Genomic DNA, 24,956 nt, shown 5'->3' on the forward strand with positions numbered 1-24,956 from the left:
CACTAACATATTACCTTTGCAATCAAGGAGGCAAACCCAAACATCAAGTTTGAAAAAATTTCAACTGTGAGGAAACGACCATTTTATTTCAGTAAACAAAATATTTAAATTCAATAATTTAGCAGCAGCCCTCCCGTAGCAGACCTTTAAATTTAATAATTTAAAGGGCTGCCTGAACTCTAAATATTTTGTGAGCCTACATTTTGGAAATAAGATTGCTGTGAAGGCAGTTTTTGCAGTGAGAATGCGGGATTGCCTTCATTCCTGCTGGTGGCAGGTCTGTGCCAGCTTGCCAATTCAATATTGGTCTTTTCGGTATGAAATCGACTTGGAACCAGTTGCTCAATACTTTCAATGCATTTTTACAGAAATGACACCTGTCCAATGTGGCGTGAAGTTCCATCCGGAAACACGTTTTTCTTACTTGTGAGTTCCAGCTTTTTTCTCCTCTTTACACATCCTGTCCATTTCATCCTTTTCGCCACTGGCCGATTCCACAAAATATTTATAATTTATGATATCTCGTGCATGAGCTGCCATTGGCTGGATATATCTCGCAATGATTTCGTCCAGATCTTCGAATTCCTGAAGAGGAATTGAAAAATTTGTATGTGCAGGTACATAAGTGGGTCAAACAAATTAACAACTTATCACAATTTACAGTGATTTTCTTCTTTTAGTCTGATGGACCTATTTTGGTAGAATCTCCAACTAAGTTAAAGTCTAAACAGTCTAAACAGAGAAGTATTTTAGTTTCTCCTTGAACCCGCTTTCCCCACTCAAAAGACTAAAAAGCATAAGCTTTATTAATTTCACTTCACAGATTCATCTATTTCCATACAGACAGTCTGCATGCAATCACAATAGTACAGACAAAAAGAATCACCAGCTCACGTCATTCTAGCACTGTAAACTTTGAGTATGGGACTGCTGATGCCAAAAAGTTATGAAGCTTAAATATATGAAAAAGACAAGGTTTGGATGTTGAAACAGATGACCTCCCAGCTCAGATGAAAATGTTTATCCCATTAGGTTTCGACCTATTTTGAGATGCTCCCTTAAGGGATTCCAATATGAGCATTCCACCCACTCCCTTCGCAGCTCAAACTACAACCTTATTGGCAAAATTACATGATAAATTTTGAAAGAGAAATTTTAACCAATATTTCTTCCGATACATTTTGACCCGGTACATACCTCGTTATTTACAATCAAAGTTTTTCCCAAACTGAACGCATTCTCCTTGCCTTCTTCAAGAACGTCAATGTGCTGTGAGATACCGTCTGTCACCTTCCACGTCACAGTCAAGTGATCTGATCCCTGGAAAGCAAACATACTTTTTGAGTTGCCAGACACTGTCCCAAAAAGGTAACAACTGTCAAAACTGACATGACCATTAATCAAAATGATTTATCAAAATGATCAAAACCATTTAAATTCATGCCAAATTCCTGGCACAGGTGATAGGCCCCCTAGTCTCCCCTCCCACGACCGCCAAACCCATGATTACCATTCCTATGCAAGATGCTACAACATCTATGCAAGCCTGAAAATAGGTGTCCGGACATGATAAGTGACCAGGACCAAGATCAGGAAAATATAAAGGCACAAATATTTTGCGGTTAACAGTAACCAAAACTAGAAATTTGAAATTTGCTTGTCAGCAAATTTGATAGCCCCCACGGGCCCACACAGTACACGTATGGAGGAGTGAAATCTATTCCGTTTCGCGGATGATCTATTTCCGGACAAACACGCTCGCGCTTTCTCAAAATCACACGCTCAGTAACATTTAAACAGCACCCTAACCTTTTCAGATTGGCAGGATGGATCATCGAGAAGCATTTAAGGCTATTCCTTTATTTTATTCCTTCATTCAACCATGTCAACCGTCGTTCTTTGCTCAAAATACTCGACAGCTCGCCACCTTGGCAAAGAGATACTGCCGCCATGATGCATGAGGATATGACGTCACCATTACGGGGCGGAGCTTATGCTAATATACGTGTGATTGACAGAATCGTGCCGGAGATTTGAAAGCAAATCAGAAAATCGGCGCATAAAAACGCTTCAAAGTCATCAAAATTATCCGAATTTCGAAAAAATCTTTGCCAGGTGCACTAGATCGAGTTTAGTTTGATGGGACAGGGGTGACAGTTTTTCAGTTGAAATAGCAGTTTTGCTGGACTACCTCCATATTATAACCTGGGAAGAATGCAGAAGCCTAGTACCTTCTCCTAGTAATCTCAATATAGACCCCACATTTGTTGTATGTGGGGTCTATAATTAGCACTTAGTAATTGTAACAAGGTCTGGCAAGTGTAAACACTGATGACAATTTGACAAAAATCAGTTGGAAACTCACCTTGCTGCTTGGCCTGATGACCACCTCACCCTGTTCCATATTGTGCATGAGTTTCTCACATTCCCGATAGCCAATATTGTGGAATGACGGATGAACAATTACACGCTTGATGTATGCTGCAAGTTGGATTGAATCATAGCGTCAAATTGTGAAGAAAACGAAAATGAAATGGCCAGGGCCACTGTGCTCACCTCCCTCGTAGACATATTCTTGTTTTCGAATTTAGCCGCCTGGTGGCCAAAACAGGAATCAAACCAGACCGAAATTAAGTCTACAACGTTTCATAACATAGGACTACATATGTACCAAATTCAAGCCAATAGCTCTACCAAACATGCCACCATCAACCAATTTACACTATTTGACCTATGTGACCTTGAAAAGTAGGTCAAATCAAAAACTTGTGTGACATGTTATGCATCGTCATTACATGTGCAAACAATAGAATTTTGGTGATGATCGAGCCCTTAGTTAGGGAGATATAGCACTTCTTGTGTTTTCAGTTTTAGCCATCTGGTGGCAAAATCAGAAATTGAACAGAACCGAAATCCCAGGTGTCATTACATAGGGGAACATAACTTTCAGGTCGATAACTCCAGTAGTTACAAAACGTGCCTTGCTAACGGATGATGACGGATGCTGCGCCATAAGATAAGCAAAAAGTTAGGCGCAAATGGGAGAAGAAAAGATATTTCTACCAGTATCATGAGGAGGACGAGCAGTCAAATTACACAAGGAAGATGGCCCGTTCCTTATATGAATGCTGATGCCTGGCCAAATCAATTCAGCTCCAACCAACAAGATCACCTTTCACGGGTCAGTAGACCCAAGTTAGATGGGATCTGTACGCATGACACCACATTTCTCAAAATTAACCCCTAGAACCCGAGCGGTTGGTTTCTGTGTCACTGACAAGAGGCACATATACCCGAGTGGCCGGTTTTGGTACCGAACGGATTAAGGCCCATTTCCGTCAGCTACTGAACGAGTATTAGTTCAGCCACCTACCACAGGACATCTCTCCCATCACTCAGCGTGTTGCTAACGCCAGTCAAGCAGACGATCTTTTCATAGGGCAGCCCAGCAGGGTGCCTAGGGCTGGGAAAGAGCCGGTTTCGGTAAAAATGTCAAGAAAGTGGACACCACTCACATTTTCACCTCTGTTTAAAGAAATTGGGGCGTCTTCTTTCATTCAGGACTCTTTTTTAATAGATAGAGGAAAGCTAGAGGAACATCACAAACTTTACCTGGAAGGTTTTTCTCTTATAGTTTTTATTCTGATTCTTTTCAAATACCCTCTCAATACCCCAGGAACCCAGGGTACAGAGGTGGGTACCTCTGGGGAAGCCAGGGTTCTAAGAGTTAAGAACAATCAACTCACTCTGCCTGGCTTGTTGTTTCCTCTTTTCTTCCTCTTTCTTCTTTTCGTCCTCTTCAAGTTCAATATCATAGTAGAGATCTTTCTGTAGTCTGAAAAAATTTCACACGAAGATATTACATATGAAAATAAATTGAATAGTTATGCCAACATGAAAATGAGCATAGATGCCAGAGTAGTGTATGGCATTGACATTTTGCTCTTCAGTGTCATGCACTCCAGTGCGGCATCTCACAATGTAATGACACCATGGAATGCCTGAGAGCGTGTCATTGCATGCATTATGGAATAGAACTAGAAAATAAATAGTAGCCAACAAAATCTTTGCAAATATCGTTTGCAGCGAGTGGTTCTAAGCTTCAGGTTCTTCTGCATTCAATCTCAGATGGATAGTCCTGGTCTGGTGACTAATGCCATCGTCTCAGGTCGAACACTAGTTCTAGTAGTTGTTGTCGTCCATTCATGCGATATTTTGAGTAGTGCCACACAGCCAGTTAAGCGCCAAATTGGCCAGAGGCTGCAGTCTCGGGCAGGCTATTTGCCCATAGCTGGTGACTGGACAGGTGAGAGGCAGGTAATTTCCACACAAAGATGGGTCTGCACACGGCACCTTTAGGGTTCCAATCTACTCCTAAGGTTTTAAATCGGAATTTCATCTCTTAGAATGGTTGCCTACTAAGCCAGTCTGCCAGCCTGATTTATTATAGCCTTTCTTTCCATGCAGGTAAAATCCTAATGACTTACTTCCTCTTTCCTTCCTTATCAGCAAGATCTGAAGATCTACATGTCATGTCAGTTTGGAATCGATCAATGTCAATTTTAGTGATGCGGCAATGTAATGTCTGGAACACCTGGACTCTGTCTTCGGGATTTGTCACATGTTTATCACTGATCATCTTTGTCGGAATGAACCCGGTTACACCGTTGTCCAGCCTTGTCTTGACGCCAACTGCTGTTCCTGGGCAACTCCCAGCATCAAAATGGCTCCAAACCTGTAACATGACAGATGAGGTTAGGTCAAATATTTTTGTATTTGAACTACTGGTAATCACATCACAACTGAAAAGAGTATAATAGCTGTATCAAGAGTCACTTTCACTAACATTTCCATCAGCAACAAGAAAAGTTAACAAATGGATTACGGGTATTCTATTATCATGCTCAAATAACTGTCAATAGAGAAATTTTTGGAACAAATACTCTGTCTAAACATTTGGTTTAAAATGCCAAACACGCAAAACTTTATAGATGTCATGATATCGTCCTACAAAAGAAACTAATCTGAACAGATGTCACGTACCTCGCTAAGCTCAGGGAAATCTTTCTTAAGACAGAATGGACACTGCCACAGGCCTGTCTCATCATTCCTTACAGGGTTGGCCTGGTCGAGTTGCTCCCCTAGTGGTCGCTTCCTGGCTATGCCTGTCACTGTACACATGACTAGTTTCCCTAAGAGAATAAATGAATCGATTAATACAAAAATTCCTAGATTACGCAATGCTTTGGGAATCATGGTCCAAGTGCACCCATTTCAGAACCACAGGGCAAAACAACAGTTTAAGATAGCTCAATAAGGTTTTTTGTGACAGCTTCCCCAAGACCAGAGCTTGCTGAATCAACAGCGAAAAGATTACTGTACCCCCAGCTATATATTTTTTCTTTTTCTTTAATGATCCCCATTTCAGCAGCCCCAAAACCACTAAAACAATTCCTGAAGACAGAATCACTTTATAATGGGTTTTAATGCAGAAAATGATTCAGTTCCAACATCCCCCTAAAGATGGATGTCGTTCTAACACTGAAGCCTTTAGAGAACAAGAGGCCCAAGGGCCTGGCGCTCAGCTGAAATGGCTAGGTGAAGGCAAGGGCCAAGTGTGTGTCGGTACCGTTATTATGAGGCAACGTGAAGCTATAACGTCTAGCACGCAGAAGTGCTGGTGCGAAGACCTTCTTGCTATATCAGTGCATGCTGAAGTACTGAGTTGACGTCACCCTGCTATATGACGTAAAGTCATTTCTATTGCCGTTGCAGTAGTGGGGTGTGTGATGACGTCAAGGAGTTGTGTGGTGACGTCAAAGAGTGGAGTCCTTGTCTTCATGCAGCGTAGGTGGAACTAATAACATGCACATGGACACAAGGTACATAATTATCACAGTGTATTTTGTGAGGTGGGGCCTGGTGCTTTACAATGGTCAAATGAACCGACTGTTGTCTGGACATTGATGAAGTGGATGCAGCCAAATGTTTGGGACGGTCTTTTTTGTATGTGAAGAAAAGAAGATAAAGAGTTGATTAACAAAATGAACTTTATTGGTGTGACAGATATTTGATGCCTTTCGGCAGATATTTGAAGCGCCTTGCGGCAGATATTTGTTGCCTTGCGGCAGATATTTGATAACGCTCTCCGGGAATGGAAAGCAGTAGAACGAGTCAGCACACCTTACTCTGAATGTGGGAACAGCAAGTGCTTCCCTGGACTTGAAATGTGCCAACGACTCCTCTTGCAATAACCAACAACAGTAAATCTGTAAAAAAAGAGAAGAGAAATTAACACTGACTGAATAAAAAAGGGTGACATAGACGGGGAAATGTACACCACCGGATACAGTCTGTGCTTGACCAGGCATCGGTCAGATGATATCCTGAACAAGGCATCTATGGAAGCAAATCCAGAAAGAGACTTAACCTTTGAAGGGCACACTTATTACTCAGTGAAAAGTCAGTCCTGTGGGCTGTTTTCCAATTCAAAATAAAAGTGTAACCTCTTTAAATTAGTCTCACAGACTGAACCATAACACTCAACAGCCAACCGTGCCCACATGATGTGAGCCGAGAGCTGGGCTTAAAGATGAGCGAGTGGTGTACTACATTTTGAAAATTGTCTATCGTCTACGACATGTGACAGAACAGGATCTAGTGGACTTAATGATGAGGTACTATCAAATAAGGTGTCCATCAATTGAATCATGAGGGCCTGTTGAGTTATCCTCTTAGTCTTAGGCTATCGTTTTTGTCTTTTTTTACAGCCAACAGTACAACCATGCACAGCACAGTGTACAGACAGTACAGGATTGCAAACCAAAAACATGAGCATTGCTGCCTAACGAAACTGCAGTGGAATTCATACTACGATGTCATAATGTGACTTTCAAAATAATTTTTTTCACGGCCAATGACCAGACAGGGAGAAAACAAACGTAAATGGCGAGATTTGTTGCAAAATTGCCAACCACAACAACTCAGGGACCGTAGCCAAAATGGCCGACGGCGAATTCTCCGGTCGCTCGCGCAGTCCATAAACAAGCATCAATTTTACCCCATTTGGGTGCAAGCTTGGTCATCAAAGTTACAGAACTGTTAGAAATACATCTAAACAACATAAATATACAGTTAAAAGTGCATAAAAATCCCGTTTCAACCTCCGGGCGCTACCTTTTTTTCTCCGCCAGACTTCGGGCCCTACCGGTCGTTATTTAGTGCGACCGCCACCAGAGTGTTTATCAAGATCTTTCGCCGTTTTAATTGCGCGTTTTAGGCAGATCAATCAATTATTACATGCATGCATTATATATCACCGAAATGATAATTGCGTAGGCTATTTGAAACTAAGTTCAGATATTATTTTCGATCTTTGAACTGAATTAAGGCAAGTGATTCTTGACACCCGGTCGACAAATCAGGACTTGCAAAATTCACGTGAGATCGCTTGCATCATCGGCACGTTTGAAAGCCGAATTTCACAAATTCCACAAATATTTATCACATACTATATGTATCACCACAAAGGTAACTCTCTAGACTATTTGAAACCAAGTTCAGATACTTATTTTCACAAAAATTCGAAGCTATGCAAGCGATTTTTCAGTGGTAGAGATCGACGGAAACAAATTTCTCGCTCTAAAATGACATGAGACGAGCACCAACTTTCGCTAATTTGTGCACAAAATTTCCGCAATATTATAAAAAACTATTGATAAATCTGAATTATATAGACTCTTTGCAGTACCTTCACAAATTTCAGGTACATGGTCATGTTGATTAAAAGAGTATCAACCGATTGAACATGAGAAAGTTCACTCACCTTCATTGAAGCAGCGACTACCGCCATTTTTAAATGGTGGCATCTCTTCTATCGATCGGCCAATCAGCAGCACTGCTTGCAAAAAGTTGAGCCACCGCCAAATTTGAAATCGCCAAAATTCAGTCAATGTGCCTGCAGCGCCAACTGGCGGTGAAAACTATATTAATTCCATTAAAAGTAAATGAAATGGCCAGGGCCATTGTGCTCACCTCATGTGGAGGAAAGATGGATAAAGAGCATGGTCTTGTGTCATGTAGTGTTAGGTTTGATGTAGGTCCAAGCAATTACAATTTCCCCAAAATGGCCTATTTACAGTACATTCGACCTCTGTGACCTTGAAAAGTAGGTCAAATCAAAGAAGACCCGGGTGACACATTGAATGGTTGTTAGAATTAGATGTACCTATGATATAAAATTGGTGCCAATCGGGCAAGTCATTACTAGGAATAATGGCATTTTGAAGAATTTAGGATTTGGCCCCCTCCCTGGAGGCCAAACGGCAAATCAGATCGCACCAAACTTCGGTACCTGATATCACCTGACCAAGGGGTACATGTGTACTTAATTTGTGATCAATAGTCATTGCAGTTAAGAAACGTGCCATAGTTACGGCCTGACGGCCAATTTACGCCATTTGACCTCTGTGACCTTGACAAGAAGGTCAAATTAAAAACCTGTGTGACATATACTGTATGGTGTTTGGATGTACCCATGATATCAAATTGGTGGCAATCGGGCAAGAAGTTAAGGAATAATCACATTTTTAAGGTTTTTGGATTTTGCCCCCTGGTGGTCAAGTGGTGAATCATATTGGACCAAACTTCAGTCCCTGAGATCACCTGGCTAAGGGGTAAATGTGTACCAAATTTGGTATCAATAGTCATTGCAGTTTAGAAACGTGCCATCATTACATCCTAACGGCTAATTTACACCATTTGACTTCTGTGACCTTGAAAAGGAGGTCAAATCAAAAACCCGGAGGATATATGATGCACCTTTGCTAGAAGTACCTACCATATTTTTTTCAAAATTTCCCGACTACTATTAAGGGAGATATTGCATATTTTCACTTTTAACGTTTGGCCCCCTGGTGGCCAAACCATGAAACAAATCGGACCGAAACTTGGTCTCCCAGGTGTCATTACATAAGGGTACATGTGTACCAAGTTTCAACTCAATAGCTCTAACAGTTACGAAACGTGCCCTGCTAACGGACGACGGACGACGACGACGACGACGACGACGACGACGACGGACGACGGACGCCACGGTATGGGATAAGCTCACCTCTGCTAAGAGGTGAGCTAAAAATGAAAAAATATTAAAAAATATTCAGCCATATTTGAAATCAATATTTGCTCTGTGGACCGAGGTAAAAAGGGAAAGAAATCTAAACGCGAAATGACCTCATTCTCTTAATATAGGTCGGATCGCGCTGATTTTTCGTTTTTTGAGTTCACCTTGGGCAACTCCTAATTTACCACCGTCAACGAAGTGGCTGGGTCTTCCCGGTCAGAAATGTCCAATTTTGTCCACAGATGGGTCCCTAGATGGATGGATGGATGGATTGCAGGACGGACACCATTTGAACAGCAATTCTACTAGCTCCGCTGACTTTGTCAGCTGAGCTAAAAAATAACCAGCTGGAAGGGCTTTTTTTTGCCAGAAAAGTGATGGAGACCGACATCAGATGGGGTCGAAAGTGTTTTAGTTAAAAACTAGACACTTCTTCAAGCTGTAAAAACAAAATCTGCACCAAACTTAAAGGGGCTTAAAAATCCTATTTCGTCCGGTATTTTGAGAAGATAGTACAGTATACAGGTGAACTTGTCATGTACTTCCCTCATGCCAAGTCCTCCCTCTCATGTTGGCCAGTTATCGTGCATTAGAAGCAGAAGACTTGTTGCTCTCTGATTCAAAGAAACAAGCAAACTTTGCCTTTTAGATAATATTCAACCTAATATCCAGTTCATATGTACACATATGAACACATGTGAACACATATGAACACATATGTACGCATATGAACACATATGAACACATATGTACACATATGTTCATATGTATACAAAACGTAGCACCTGCTTGAGCTATTGTGAAAGATTTCCCAATTCCCATTCCGGTCATTTAGGCTGTGTCACTCCACTGACTGTTCTTACCCATGTTCCCCTATGACCTTCTGAGGCGCCACACAGAAAATGAACCTTTCTTTGGCTTATCGCGCATTCCAATGGGCTGTACCGAGTGAACTTTCCTTCCTGATCACGGCACACCTGATCTTTTGACTGGGAATATAAAGAATGAACATGATTCTTTTTTCGCCAGGTCAGAAGATCACGGCGCCACAAGTCCACAAGAGAACAGTCTAAGGAGACACAGCCTTGGGATTTGGTATTAATGTCTTACCACACCACTCAGAGCAACAGAATATCCTTGAAGAACTGACATCAGCTGTTTGTTGGCTGCTCAAACAAGTCACACAATAGTGCCATTACTCACCGATATAGAATGTTTGTGGTGTCTCCCTGGTGAGTAGATTGAATCTTTCCTCAGCTGTAGGTGATCGATATGGCACTCTCAGATCTTTGTAACGGTGGTTCAACTCGGCTCGAATGTCGTACAGCGTGATGTGTTTGTTGCCGTAGCCCTAGAAGAAAGCAAAGAAGAAATGTAAGTGAAACCGATGTCGGTTTTGGCAACAGAAGAGATAGAGGAGTCTCATAGCCTTGTGGTTAACACTATTGCCTACCACACAATAGCACCTAGGTTCAATTCATGGAGAATTAGGATTGTTCTCAAAGGAAAATAGAAAAGCCAATTATTATTGTTATCATTCCAATCTTTAAAGATGAATATCTTTGTTTACAAAATGATGTCATGCTGATGTCACAAAAAACTTATAATTCTCTCTGCGTGACCATACAACACTCAATAGAGGATGGTGTGATGTAACAATATCAATGTTGCACGATCGTTGTTGGTTTCATTTGGATACGAGAAGTTTTTTTCACCTATCTCGTGACTTGCGGGATGTTTTAGAATAAAACTTGGATATGGTTATGTCACAATAGCAGCTGTACATCATCGGTTAAGCATCACTACGTTATTGAGAGAAATGTCAGCAGGAGGTCGGTTTGTCGCAACTTTTCTCAATGAAAACTATGTTGAAGAGATACGAGAGTGTGCGCGCACGATGTTTAAGATATCCATCAATTAGTTCTTGTTATTATCAATGCTCTTAAAAATCCAAAACCAACCTGTCTCTCCAACTCCTCAGCAAAGGCATCCAAGTCGAGATCTTTCAATCTCTCTGGGCTCTCCAGGATTTCCTCCAGGGCTCCTGCAGGATTGGCATCCTCTGCTGTATCATCATACTCAAGGGCATCTACTGCCATCTTCCGCGCCCACTCGTAGGTCTCAGGATGGACACGGGAACCATCCAAAACCTCCACGTACGCCTCCGTACTGCAAAGTGAGAGTGTCAAATTGTTTTAACCCTATATCTATTCCAGTTCAATTCTTATATGTCCTTATAGTCAATGATAATTTTTTCAGTGCCAAATTACCATCACGAACTCTAGTTTCATTGACCTAAGACAACGGGTCGTCAACACCAAAGGTCATGACGTTATGTTCGCCTTGTATGGTGTGTCTGTTTTGTGCGGATTCATTATGAAGCAGTGATTGATGGAACTAGAGTATGAACATTCCATTCATCATAACTTAGATTTCAGAGAGATTTTAAGCATAATTTATGACAATAAAAGGTGTTCCATTGACCTTCTAGTTACCAATATTTTTATAAAATGAAACGACCAGGGGCCATTGTGCTCACCGTATAGATATTTGGTGGTTAGGAATTCATCCTGGTTAACAAAAGAATATACATGTATATAGTATATAGGTCAAACCAAAGTCGGTTTGACATGTGATGTATCGTTCGTTGGAGTGCCTACCATAAAAATATCATCGAAAACAGGTCACTATTAAGCGAGATATTGCATTTTTTGACACAAAGTTGACAAATTCTAAAGCGAACTTCATTCAAGCAATACAATGTCCTTTACCACACTTCAGTCGGTATCGAAGTAATTGGTGCATTGTCAAATCATACATGAAAATTTAAAATTTAAAATTAAAAGTTAAAAATTAACCCTATTGTAGGCCCTATTCTCAACATGTTCATTCGGCCGAGTTTAGCTTACTGATCAGTGCAAAATTTTAGATCAGGAAATGAGAAGGTTCATTTTCACCGCCCGAGAAAATGTAAAAAGTCGGCCGAAACGTTGGTCATGCGAAATCCCCTTTAAAGGGGTACTGTACCGAGATTATGCTGGGTTAGCCCATATGGTAGTTAAGTGAATTCCAATGCAGGTGGCACTGCAGGTATGTTTATGAAAATGACAATAAACAGGTCAGGGAACAACTGCCAACACTTTCTAATACAGAAGACACTTCTATCAGGGGCAACCCTGGCACTGACAAATGCTGCCTTTAATAGAGATGTGTCCTGATTACAGAGATGAGATTCTATTAAAAATTACCCATTTTGGACAAAATCAGTGTCCATGCTTAAATACAGAGGTGTCCAGATTATAGAGGTGAAATTCTATAGAAATTACCTTTTGGGACAAAAATCAGTGTCCATACAAGAGAGGTTGTCTTGCTTGAATACAGGTGTCCTGATTACAGAGGTCCAATTCTATAGAAATTACCCATTCGGGACAAAATCAGTGTCCATACTAACGAGGGTGTCCTGATTCAATACAGAGGTATTTAACATTTTGTTCTTGGGAGGAGGGGGATGGTTGGCAGAACATCATTGGTTGTATAGCATTGCTATACCCGAATGCAGTTAAACCCATTAGTTTTAGGTCAGTAATCAGCAGTGAATGTATTATCATTCTTAAAAGCGAAGGATTTGTTTTTAGATAGACTCATTATCAGACACACTCCCCTTTAAATGACATCAATATTATACACATAGCCGACTTGGTCAAGTTCCCAGTGTTGATCAATAAGTCTTTATCATGAATGCTGATGATGCATTCGATGAATCTCAATTCTGCCGTCAGTGTATTGAGCCTTGAGAGAAACCAGTAGCGTTTGTACAACGAGCAGGGAGTTGAACCTACAACAGTCTGCAGTATATGGTAAGGTAAGCAGGACTAGAATTGCACCATGTCTATTTCAAACTGAAGATGTACATGTATAGTGTAGTATTCTTAAACACCTGGATGTAGAATGAACCCCACTTTACAGTGTAAATGCACTGTGTGCAAACAAAGCCTTGTTTTGAATTTAGCAGTTATGGTTAGGCAACCATAACCATTGGGTTGTTGCAAAATGTGGAAGCTGTCAAAAAGCAATTAAAACGACATTATTTGATATTTTATTTAAATGTTTTAGAATAGAAATTGATACCTCACCCTCGCTATTGATTGTCTCGATGGAGCTGAAATGTTGGCAAAAAGCTCAGCTCCTTGACATTCACTTCATTTTGAAGAAGTTTTAATCGCTTTAGGACTTCAAGTTCCAGCTGAAATGGTGGTGCTTGTAGCCAACCCTTAATCTGCAATGGTTTATTTCATATGCATGTCAAATATCATCCCATTTAGCCCTAATTCACTCAATTCTGTTGTTTCTATTTCATAGACTAAATAGCTCTGAAGCAACATGGCCTCTGCAGAGACGAACCCGAAGGTTTGCTTGATGTGCCTGGATGCCCCAGCCGTCTGGAAGGTAGGGCAGTTTGAAAATTGTGACCCATCAATCAGGGCTTTCCAACTTCTCCTCAGTGCGGGTCGTCGCTGATGGTCTCTGATGTAGAGATAATGCCACGAAAAATGTGCGACTTCCCCTAACTCACTTTATGGGATTGATTGTATGCATTAGTTAGCCGTAATAAGGAAGAATTAGAGGCTGAAATAGACTTGTTTTTACTAACTTGCCATGTGCTTGGTGGTTAAATTGCGATTGGGGCTCAGTCTTAGTGAAGCTTTCTCAATAATCACTGAACTGGCCTTTCATCGCGATGTAGTTTCTCAATCCTCCTTTCTACTTCTAGCATGGCACAGGTGAACACTCTTACTGTGAGAGCTGCCTGCATACCCACATCAAGGATCAGATAAAAAGTCAGCACCAAGTGATCTCCTGTCCTGCCTGCCAAGGACATTCCCGACCAGATGACTCCACATTGGGCAAGAGTGGGACTAATGTTGCTGGTGCTGGGGGAGATGAGGATATGCTGCCACGTGGACTTGGTCGCCCACAAGCCACAGCAAGAGATCCCAAGGAGGACGCACTCGGACATGCCAACTGCAAGCTGTGTCACTTTAAAGGTAAAACAATAAAGGCTGTTAACATGTGTAAGGAGTGCAAATCAATGCCACTGTGTGGGAAGTGCTCCCAAGCTCATCGAATGAATAAAGTAACACAGAACCACGTGGTGACTGCTCTTGCTGGACTGACAAGGGATGAAGTTTTTTGCAAAGCCCATGACGAGGTTCTCAAGTTTTTCTGCCATGCATGCTCGATGAATGTTTGCCATGTCTGTATTTCACTGGACCATGTGGACCATGCAGTTGAGACATTTAACGATGTCGTCAACACTGAGGTTGTAAAAGTCCGAAGTGCAGTGGAGAAGGAAGAGACGAGGTTGGAGATGTTGAAATCCGATGAGAAAGAACTGCAGGAATCAAAAGCAACTGCACAAGAAATGGAAGCCGTGTTGATTAAGTCCATTGAAGACCATGCTGAGAAGTGTATTGAGGAGATCCTCAAGAATAAGGAGGCTTTGAAGAAACAAGTTGGGGCCGATTTTGAAGTTGTGAGAGTGATAGAGAAACGGTTGGAGGCAATGCAAGGGTACCAGAAGACATCTGCTGATGTTGTCGCTGCAGCGAATCTGCTTCTGAATGAGCAGGCCGAGCTGCATTCGACTTACATAGAGAAGTTGGTGGATCTAAAGCAGCAGCTTGACAAGTTGAAGGAAGAACAACCTGCTTATGAGGAGGACAGGGAAATGTACCGAACAGCTTTCAAGAATGTTCGTAAGAGAGCAATAAAATTTTATCCTAGGACACCTAATTGTGATATTGGTAGATTCAAAGACCTAAATGCTAGGGCCAGATGCAGTGGCGTTATATTATCAATTTAGAGTGGGTGATAATTGTTAACGGAAGGCTGATGAGGCCAGAGTTGCTGAATGTCATCAGAAGGGGAAGTGTACATGTGGGATATGTGGATGTGTGTACAAACGTGGAAAGCTTTGTGGCCAAGGATATTGTAATCGGTGTGGTAATAATAAAATAACTGTCAGTTCCCAAGTATTCCCCTAATTGCCAAAAGATATTAGAGACCAACGCTGCTCTTTGGAGGTTGTTTCCATGAGAACGATGCCCGCCACTGCAGTAACAGCACCAGAGAATACTGGGAGAAATTAGCTGGTTTTTTGTAGAATGCGCTGATAACTTACATGGAAATATGTTCGAAAATTGGCGCGAAAAACCAAAAATCAGTTCAGATAATGTTGCGGCCGCAGTGGAATTGGTTAAGAAGTCAAGATGCCCGATGTGAGTTGCTGAATGTCATCAGAAGGGGAACACTGTGGGAAATGTGGATGTGTTAACAACCATCATGCTCTGCACGGATGGAAATTGTACCAATTGTAGGAGGAGAATAACTGTTAATACCAGCCAATTATTCCCCAAAATCACCGAATGAGGTCGATGAAAAACTCAGAAATATGATACTGAAGACGACCACACAACAGCTGCTGAGAGCAGGACATTTTGAAATTGGGGGTTAGAATTCACGGACTTCTGATCTCCTCATTTTAAAAACTACGCCTTCCACAGAAGCATATGAAGATCACAGAATGAAGCCTTACTCTGCTTTTCGTTCCTTTGCTTTACTTTCTTTCCAAATATCCAAAACAGAAGTATACAATTTGTGAATGGTTAAACTGACCGCTATTGTTAACATGATTAAGCCTAAGAAAAGTTTGGTTACATCACGAATTCATAAAGACTAAAAATTTTGAAACAATACTACAGCATCTTAGCTAGTCTTTATGCATTCTTGGTCAAGCAATTTAAAATCAACATTGTTAATTAGTCTGAACCTTTAAGATGTAAATGGCTAAGGAATAATTGACAGATAACTTCGATAACTCTTTGATTTTGATGAGATTTTGGGCCTCTCGAATTACAATTTTGCAATAAAAAGTGTATAATAAAAAGTTTAAGTCCAGACTTGTTTTTGGTATATCCATACTTTTCAAAGAACTGAGGATATCTACTTGGATGGTTACATCACAGGGTGGTCCAGAAGAGCCTAGAAGTTGACCCAGGTCATTTTTTCACTTGGGCTAGCAGCAATCTGTAAAATCTTTGAGAGCTAGCCCCAACAGACTAGCTTACCAAGGCAGTTTGACAAATGTTTGACCAGCTCTAAATCTCCTTGTTCAGGTCCAGAGTCAGTGGCAATATCCAGATGATGTCATCAGTGGGTCACGCTGCATTGTGGAATCCTTGTTCCATATCTCCAGACCCCCACCCCAATATTGAAGAATTGAAAAGACAAAGCAGAAAGTACTACTGGACCGAACTGAATGATCTTGTTATCTCTTTTCATCTGAGAAGATTTCCCACTTACCCACATTAGTTATTTTCGTCATCAGAAGGTACTGGAAATAGGGATGGCCCGTTTTTATGGATTACCCTGTATAGGCCTCCAGCAAAAAGTGTTCATCAGCTTAGCCCAAGGGGGTATGGTACCTTCAGGAGCCGATTCTAATGTGTATTGTTGCCACAACTCACTCAATATAGGCTGTATGGACTCAGACAAAAAGCCTTCGACCGAGAATTATATTCTAGACAATATGACCTCATTTTGGCACGCCTGGCAAGAATTTTCCAGAAACAAACGGGTTAATAGTGTTAGCTCTACCAGCAAAAATGAATGCCTGAAGGCAAGACAACCCAAGAGAACACTGACCTTAAAGGGACAACTTAGGCATGAGATATGCTGGTTTTTCATACAAAAATTACTTCCAGCAGGACGCAACTTCTCCAAACAGGATAATTGAAAAGTTATTGAACTGCAATAAACAATGCACTAGAACGGGGTGTAACCTTAGGCCTGCCTGAAATTCACATGCCATGTCCAAAACTGCTTCGGCAAACACCGTCCAAAATTATTATTAGAACTCAGCATTTGTGGGATACTACTGGTGGTGGCGCATGGTGTCAAGCAGGGTCATTATCCTCCAGGCCAGGTAACGTTGTCCCTTTAATATCAAGGTTCATCAGAGTAGAGCACTGATACGAAACTGGGTCAATTTCCGAGTGATGGTTCAAAGATTGAGTGATGACTATGGCAGTTGTATTATATCGTATGCATACAAGGAACCACCTACAGTCCGGGGTTTATACTACAGGGACAGCAGTATCTGGACGAGATCAGGTCATTTAGCTATAAATTTGGACAGACAAATGAAAAAGAAATTTTCCTACATTTTGTACCATTTTGAGTAAACTTATAATGTCATAAATGTGTGGTTTCCTTCTCGGCCCAACAGAATGCCCTGAAAGGAAGTATAGCGAGTTGTTCAATAGGTCAATTGCCCAGCTAGGAATATTCAGTGCATCTTGGGCCACCAAGTTTTTGACTTCGCAGGACCGCTCCTCAACCTTCGTATTATTATTAGAACTCAGCATTTGTGGGATACTACATTTGTGGGTGGATAAAAGCCACTTGAAGCCTGGATGTATTCAGTGTGCCTGACATTTTTATACGCTAACTTTCACCTGCCGAGCTTCAGCAAGGTTTGCTGATGTCTGTAGTCTCCCTTTAAGGCATATGGAAGTGGTCAAGACATATGAATTGCAAGATCACATGGCCAGAGAAACATTTTTTGATAAGACAACAGCATCTAAACAAAAATGCCATCACCACAACCAAATGCTCAACATCAGCTGTTCCAAACCACCAACCCAATCATGATTGGTCGTTTCCATTTTCCAGTTCGAACCTCGAAAACAAAATGGCGGCTCCCGTGACTGTTTGCTGGATGTGCCTGAATGCTCCAGCAGTCAAAAAGGTGAGTGCATGTTTTTCCTGTAACGGTCAGTTAGGGCTTTTCCTGTAACGGCTATAGTTAGGGCTTTACCTGAAACGGCTATATTTAGGGCTTTTCCTGTAACGGCTATAGTTAGGGCTTTTCCTGTAACAGCTATATTTAGGGCTTTCCTGTAACGGCTATAGTTAGGGCTTTCCTGTAACGGCTAATGTTAGGGCTTTTCCTGTAATGTTGGGGCTTTAACTTTGGGGCTTTTCCTGTAACGTTGGGGCTTTTCCTGTAACGGCTATAGTTAGGGCTTTTCCTGTAATGGCCAGTTGGGGCTTTTCCTGTAACGGCTATAGTTAGGGCTTTTCCTGCAACGGCTATAGTTAGGGCTTTTCCTGCAACGGCTATAGTTAGGACTTTTCCTGTAACGGCTAATGTTAGGGCTTTTCTTGTAACGTTGGGGCTTTAACGTTGGGGCTTTAACGTTGGGGCTTTTCCTGTAACGTTGGGGCTTTTCCTGTAATGGCTATAGTTAGGGCTTTTTCCTGTAATGGCGAGTTGGGGCTTTTCCTGTAACGGCTATAGTTGGGGCTTTTCCTGTAACGGCTATAGTTAGGGCTTTTCCTGTAACGGCTATAGTTAGGGCTTTTCCTGTAACGGCTATAGCTAGGGCTTTTCCTGTAACGGCTAATGTTAGGGCTTTTCCTGTAACGTTGGGGCTTTTCCTGTAACGGCTTTAGTTAGGGCTTTTCCTGTAATGGCCAGTTGGGGCTTTTCCTGTAACGGCTATAGTTAGGGCTTTTCCTGTAACGGCTATAGTTAGGGCTTTTCCTGTAACGGTTAGTTAGGGCTTTTTCCTGTAATGGCCAGTTAGGGCTTTTCCTGTGACAACCAGTTAGAGCTTTTCTTATTCATGTAATAGAGTGTCAAGCATGGTTGGTGTGGTCTGGTGGTTGAAATGCTCAACTCATAATCCACTTTGGTTTGATTCCAACATGGACACAGCAGACTGTCTGTGATCTTGGATAAGTCACTCTGCAGACTGCTTTGATAGCACTATGCTAGAATCTGAAGGGCGATCATGCAAAACTGTGAGAAGGAAATCAGAGGATAAAGAATTGGCCAGAAAGTAAAATCTTGCTCATAAAAAATCACAAGTCAACATAATTCCTCCATTAAAATGCTTTTTAACATAAAGAAGGGTGCCAAGGAGCCACTATTGGGTAGTGGCTCGGATCCCCGACTCGAAGTCATGAGGTCCTTTCTTCAACACCAACTCATGGCATGAGACTCTGGGAAGGTCCTTTATACATGCCTTTCTCCACCCTCGTGTATGAATGGGGAATCGGTCAGAATTGCTCAGGTTGTAGCCCTGATTGAGCAGCTCCTCTGAGTCCTGCTGAAAGGTTTTTTAGGATGGGAAATAACTGTGAAGCGCTTTGAGAATTCAAATTTTGTTTCTTCCAAGAGCTTCCAGGTAATCAAGGACCTTTGGCACAGATCTTTGTTTACCTCCTCTTGCTCTCATTTCTCTGGTCACTTCTACTTCCAGCTTGGCACATGTAAACACTCCTACTGCATGTGCTGTCTACATGCCCACATTGAGAATCAGATGAAAGGTCAGCACGAAGTGATCTCCTGCCCAGCCTGCCAAAGATTATCCCGACCAGATGACCCCACAGTGGGCAAGAATGGGACCAATGTTGCTGGTGCTGGGGGAGGAGGTGGACAACAGGATACGCTGCCACGTGGACATGGACTCTTACTGGCCACAGCAAGAAATCCCAAGGAGAACACACCCAGACATGCCAACTGCAAGCTGTGCCACTTCAAGGGTAAAATAGTGAAGGCTATGAATGTCTGCAAAAAGTGTAGAAAGCTGCCACTGTGTGCGGACTGTTCACATGCACATCGCGAGAATGAAGGAACCAAGAAACACGTTGTCACTGCCATTGCACTAGCCAAGGATGAGGACCCGTGTCCAGTCCATGAAGAGCCGCTCGTGCTGTTCTGCACAAAATGTTCCACGAATGTTTGCCATGTTTGTGTTTCTTTAGAACACGCTGGTCACACGTTTGAATCGTTTAACAGCGTCTTCGTTGAAGTCGACAAAGTCAGGAGTGCATTGGAGAATGAAGAAAAATGGTTGGTGATGTTGAAATATGATGAGAAAGAACTGCAGGAATCCAAAGCAACTGCACAAGATGTGGAGGACATGTTGATCAAGTCCATTGAAGACCACGCTAAGAAGTGTATTGAGGAGATCCTCAAGAATAAGGAGGTTTTGAAGCAACAAGTTAGGGCCGATTTTGAAGTTGTGAGAGTGATGGAGAAACGGTTGGAGGCAAGCCAGGGTTACAGAAGACATCTGCTGATGTTGTCGCTGCAGCGGATCGATTTCTGAATGAACAGGCCGAGCTGCATTCGACCTACGTAGAGAAGTTGGTAGGTCTGAAACAGCAGCTGGAAGAGCCTGCTTATAAGGAAGACAAGGCCAGGTACCAAAAAGCTTTGAAAGACGTTGATCAGAAAGCGATGAAATTCTATCCTAGGATGCCAAATTGTAAGATTGGGGGCTTTGAGGATCCAGGGCTGAGTTGCAAAGCTGTAATCTGTGTTATGGTAATGGCAGCTTTAATAATAAGATATCTTTCAGTTTAAATCAACAATTCCTCTAATTACCAAAAGATATAAGAGACCAAAGCTGTTCCTTTGGAGGTTGTTGCGCTCTCCATGGATGGAAATTGTACCAAATGTAGGAGGAGAATAACTGTTAATACTAACCAATTATTCCCCAAATCACCGAATAAGGTTGATGAAAAACTCCTGAATATGATACTGAACAGGCACGCAACAGTTGCTGAGAGCATGACATCTTGAAATTGGGAGTCAGAATTCACGGACTTCTGATCTCCTCATTTTAACCCTTAACCTCCAAAAACATTTTGGGGATTTTTCCCTTTTTTGGCATTTTTCAGATTGCTCCCAAGGGGTATCCCTGCCAATGACGTCAGACTTACTCTAGCACACTCGTTGACTCGAGTACAATGCCGAACAAATACCAAAAACGGCTATAACTCACGCAAAAACCCATCAAAATTGGTCTTTTGACCGGCATTTGATGACGTAATATACATCCTGGCCACTTCCAAAGCATAATGACAGTGAATAAACTCCCTTGTACCATTATTTTTGTGATATGTTCAGCAAAACCCGCAGAAAAAAAGTTTTAGGTACATGTATCTGGTGATAGCAATATCACACAAGTACCACAGCTCTGACGATGTCTGGGACGGTCTGGGAGGGAAATTTAATGCGCGGTTGGGAGGTTAAGGGTTTAAAACTAAGCCTTCTATAGAAGCAGATCAAAATGATTGATAGAACGAAGCCTTTCTGTCATTCTTGGCTGCTATGGTTTCTTCCAAGTATGCATATCAGAAGTAAACAATTTGTAAATTGGTTAAAGCGACAGCTATTGTTAACATGATTAAGCCACAGAAAAGTTTGGTTACATCAAGAATACATAAAGACTAAGAATTTTGAAGCAATACTACAGCATCTTAGCTAGTCTTTATGAATTCTTGGTTACAATACATGTAGTGAAGTCAAGCGATTTAAAATCAACATTGTTAATAAGTCTAAACCTTCAAGATGAAAAGGGCTTAGACATAATTGACAGATAACTATGAAAACTCAGAGATTTTGGGCCTCTGGAATTACAATTTTGCAATAAAAGATGTATTTGATAAAAAGTTTAAGTCCAGACTTGTCTTTTGTATCCATATATCCATACTTTTCAAAGAACTGTGGATATTTACTTGGATGGTTATTCCATAGGTTGGTCCAGGAGAGCCTAGACGTGGTCGAACCGGGACTTTTCATTTTTTCCCTTTGGTAGCAGGGATGTGTAAAACTTTGAGCACTGGCCCCGACAGACCATCTTACCAAGGCAGCTTGACCAGCTCTTAATCTCTTTCTTGAGGTCCAGAGTCAGTGGGAATACCCAGATGACGTCATCAGTGGGTGACGCTACACTGGGGAATCCTTGTTCCATATCTCAAATGAACCCCCCACCCCCATGTTATATTGACGAATAGGCCTTTTGCCAGATACTTGAAAGGGCATACACCACCTACATGTAGGGCTGGACCGACCAAACTAAAGATTAATTGACTAACCATTGGCTTCCCCTTCCCGTGCAAATTACAGCAAAACCGCGCAATGCATGCATACCGATCACAAATGTTGAATGTCATGAAAATAAAGCACTCATGCCTTGGCTGCCCTTGAATTACATGTTATTTTGTAGAACATCGACATTGATTGCATTTTTACCCATGTGTTTGGCAAGTTGATCGTGTTTACTTCCCCGACCTCGGAATTTGCATGTGCGCGTGACTCTATTGTACAGCTGGGTCATGTGGCTGAAGGTCATGTGCAATTCATGAAATGAGGCCAAGAACGCGTCATCAAAACTTTCATGCTGATTCTCGTCCCCAGGACAAAACAGGGTGATCTACAGACCAAAATTCTTGCACAGTCCACACCTCGGTTAATCACAGATGCAGTGCTTAATCACGAAACTTTTGATTAAATTCTGTATTATGAAGAAATAATGATAGAATTAATGAAATGGTCCAAGGACCATGTGCTCACCTCGGGCAATGTAATGCATTTCATTTGCAGTGGATATGGGGAGAACAGTTTCTGGCAAGTTTCACCAGTTTTGATTCCATTGAATAATATCATTCTTCTTGGCTCAATTGCACAAAAGAAAATTACCCGTACCATCTAAGTATAGTATTTGGTTATAAAGTTGACTGAATTTCAGGGTTATTTAAGAGTGTACATGTCACATGGAAATTGGTTGACATCTGTTCAACAGTTTAGGAGTATAAGACTTCGTTGGATTTTCAAGATGGCGGCCTGGCGGTCATATTTGTCATGGGATTTGACTGAAAATTAGGGATATTGATAAGAGTATCCTTAATTTTCAGTTTGGTTGCAATCTGATCATTAGTTTCGGAGTAGGACTTTGTTAAATTTTCAAGATGGCTGCCTGGCGGCCATATTGGGAGATGGATTTGACTGAAAATCAGGGATGTTGTAGAGAGTACATAGATATACAATCACATGAAATTTGGTTGCAATCCGACTTTGTTTAATTTTCAAGATGGCTGCCTGGCGGCCATATTTGAAGTCCGAGCGGCACAAATTTTTGGGGTTGAAAAGAGGGTCCCTAGATAAATGTCCTCATAAGTTTAGAACCTTCCAGTCAAATAGAAACGAAACGCGCCACCAATCGATGATTTAGGGAACTCTGACCTCTGTGACCTTGAAAAGTAGGTCAAATCAAAAACCCGGGTGATATGTCATTTAACTTTATCAGATACACCCACCATTAAAATTTCGTCACTCTACGTACAACCATAAGCTTCAAAAAGGCAAAAAGCCAATTTCCAAGATGGCCGCCTGGAGGCCAGAAAGAAGGTCATATTGCGAAAAAGAAAAATACGTCCGGGCATATTGCCCAAAGCTACCATCACATCAATTTTTTAGCCATCTAACCCTAGGAGTGATGAAACGTGCTCCGCTAACGGACGACGGACGCAGTGGTGTTGTATAGACTCCCCTATGGTGAACCAAAAACATATCATCAAGAATACTCACCTGTCTCCAAGTGAGTTTGTGTCAATCTTGATAAACCCAGCGCAGTTGATGAACACTTTTGGCCCCATGTCACTGACCGTAACAAGCTGAGCACGATTCTCAAGACGCCCATGCTGCTTGAGCGTTTTGATTAAGCTGTTGCCCTTCCTTGGCCCAAGACCGCAAACAAACTGTATCAGGGCCACGTTGTGGTTATGCGCGACACATCGGTTGACATCTACGCCGACTTCGTTTACACGGTTCACGAATTCAAGGTAGAGGGCGTTGAGGAGCTCTTCTTTATTGAGTTGTTCCTGAAAAGTAAACAACTTCAATGTCAGTGTTATTTAATTTTGAGACAAGTCCGCAATTCCCCTTGAGGAGTGATCAACATTTCATTTGCTGTTCCGTAGTTTTTCGAAGGGAGGTAGTGTTAAGCTGGTGTCGAACCACGCAATTTGATACTACTCCACTTGTATTAACCAAAGAAGATGTGTGCGGGGTGAGTGTGTCGGGCTTGAGCATTTACTATTTACTGTACTGGCCGGGTAAGGTCGTAAAGTGACTTTTATATAGCTATTGAAATACTCCACTGTGAAGCATAGTGGCTTCTCGTGGGAAGGTAATAGCAAGCGAGAACTATATTTATTATTTATTGTACTGGCTAAGGTTGTTGGAGGTGTCGCAATTTATTTGAACCATTGAACAAATTTTAGTTGGACAACGGCTTCATAAAAGTGCCTTTTTCTAGCTATTGAAATACTCCTCTGAAGCATAGTGGCTTCTCGTGGGAAGGCAATAGCACGAGAGAAATGAATTTACAACCTGTCTGAATGTACTGGCTAAGGGCGTTGAAAATGTTGCAATTTATTTGAACCATTGAACAAATTTTAGTTGGACAACGGCTTCATAAAAGTGCTTTTTATCTAGCTATTGAAATACTCCACTGTGAAGCACAGCGGCTTCTAATGGGAAGGCAATAGCACGAGAGAAATGAATTTACAACCTGTATGAATGTACTGGCTAAGGTCGTTGAAAATGTTGCAATTCATTTGAACCATTGAGCAAATTTTAGTTTGACAACGGCTTCATAAAAGTGCCTTTTATCTAGCTATTGAAATACTCCACTCTGAAGCATAGCGGCTTCTAATGGGAAGGCAATAGCACAAGAGAAATGAATTTACAACCTGTATGAATGTACTGGCTAAGGTCGTTGAAAGTGTTGCAATTTATTTGAACCATTGAACAAATTTTAGTTGGACAACGGCTCCAGAAAAGTGCCTTTTATCTAGCTATTGAAATACTCCACTGTGAAGCATAGCGTCTTCTTGTGGGAAGGCATTAGCACGAGAGAACAATATTTATTATTTATTATATTGGCTAAGGTTGTTGAATGTGTTGCAATTTATT

General features: G+C 41.6%; 1 protein-coding gene across 1 annotated transcript in view; it reads right to left on the reverse strand.

The window, feature by feature from the left end:
• The window catches only part of LOC135482680 (transcription elongation factor SPT6-like), a 49,911-nt gene that overhangs the window by 6,727 nt on the left and 18,228 nt on the right, over positions 1-24,956 (reverse strand). The window contains exons 19-27 of the mRNA XM_064762935.1: positions 23,568-23,860; positions 11,083-11,290; positions 10,325-10,472; positions 5,044-5,192; positions 4,488-4,735; positions 3,747-3,835; positions 2,366-2,481; positions 1,198-1,320; positions 425-585 (exon numbers count right to left, since the gene is read on the reverse strand). Coding sequence (XP_064619005.1) covers positions 425-585; positions 1,198-1,320; positions 2,366-2,481; positions 3,747-3,835; positions 4,488-4,735; positions 5,044-5,192; positions 10,325-10,472; positions 11,083-11,290; positions 23,568-23,860 — 1,535 coding nt within the window. The remainder of the gene's footprint in view (positions 1-424; positions 586-1,197; positions 1,321-2,365; positions 2,482-3,746; positions 3,836-4,487; positions 4,736-5,043; positions 5,193-10,324; positions 10,473-11,082; positions 11,291-23,567; positions 23,861-24,956) is intronic.

This window comes from Lineus longissimus, chromosome 2 (assembly GCF_910592395.1).
Source record: "Lineus longissimus chromosome 2, tnLinLong1.2, whole genome shotgun sequence".
Lineage (NCBI taxonomy): Eukaryota > Metazoa > Nemertea > Pilidiophora > Heteronemertea > Lineidae > Lineus > Lineus longissimus.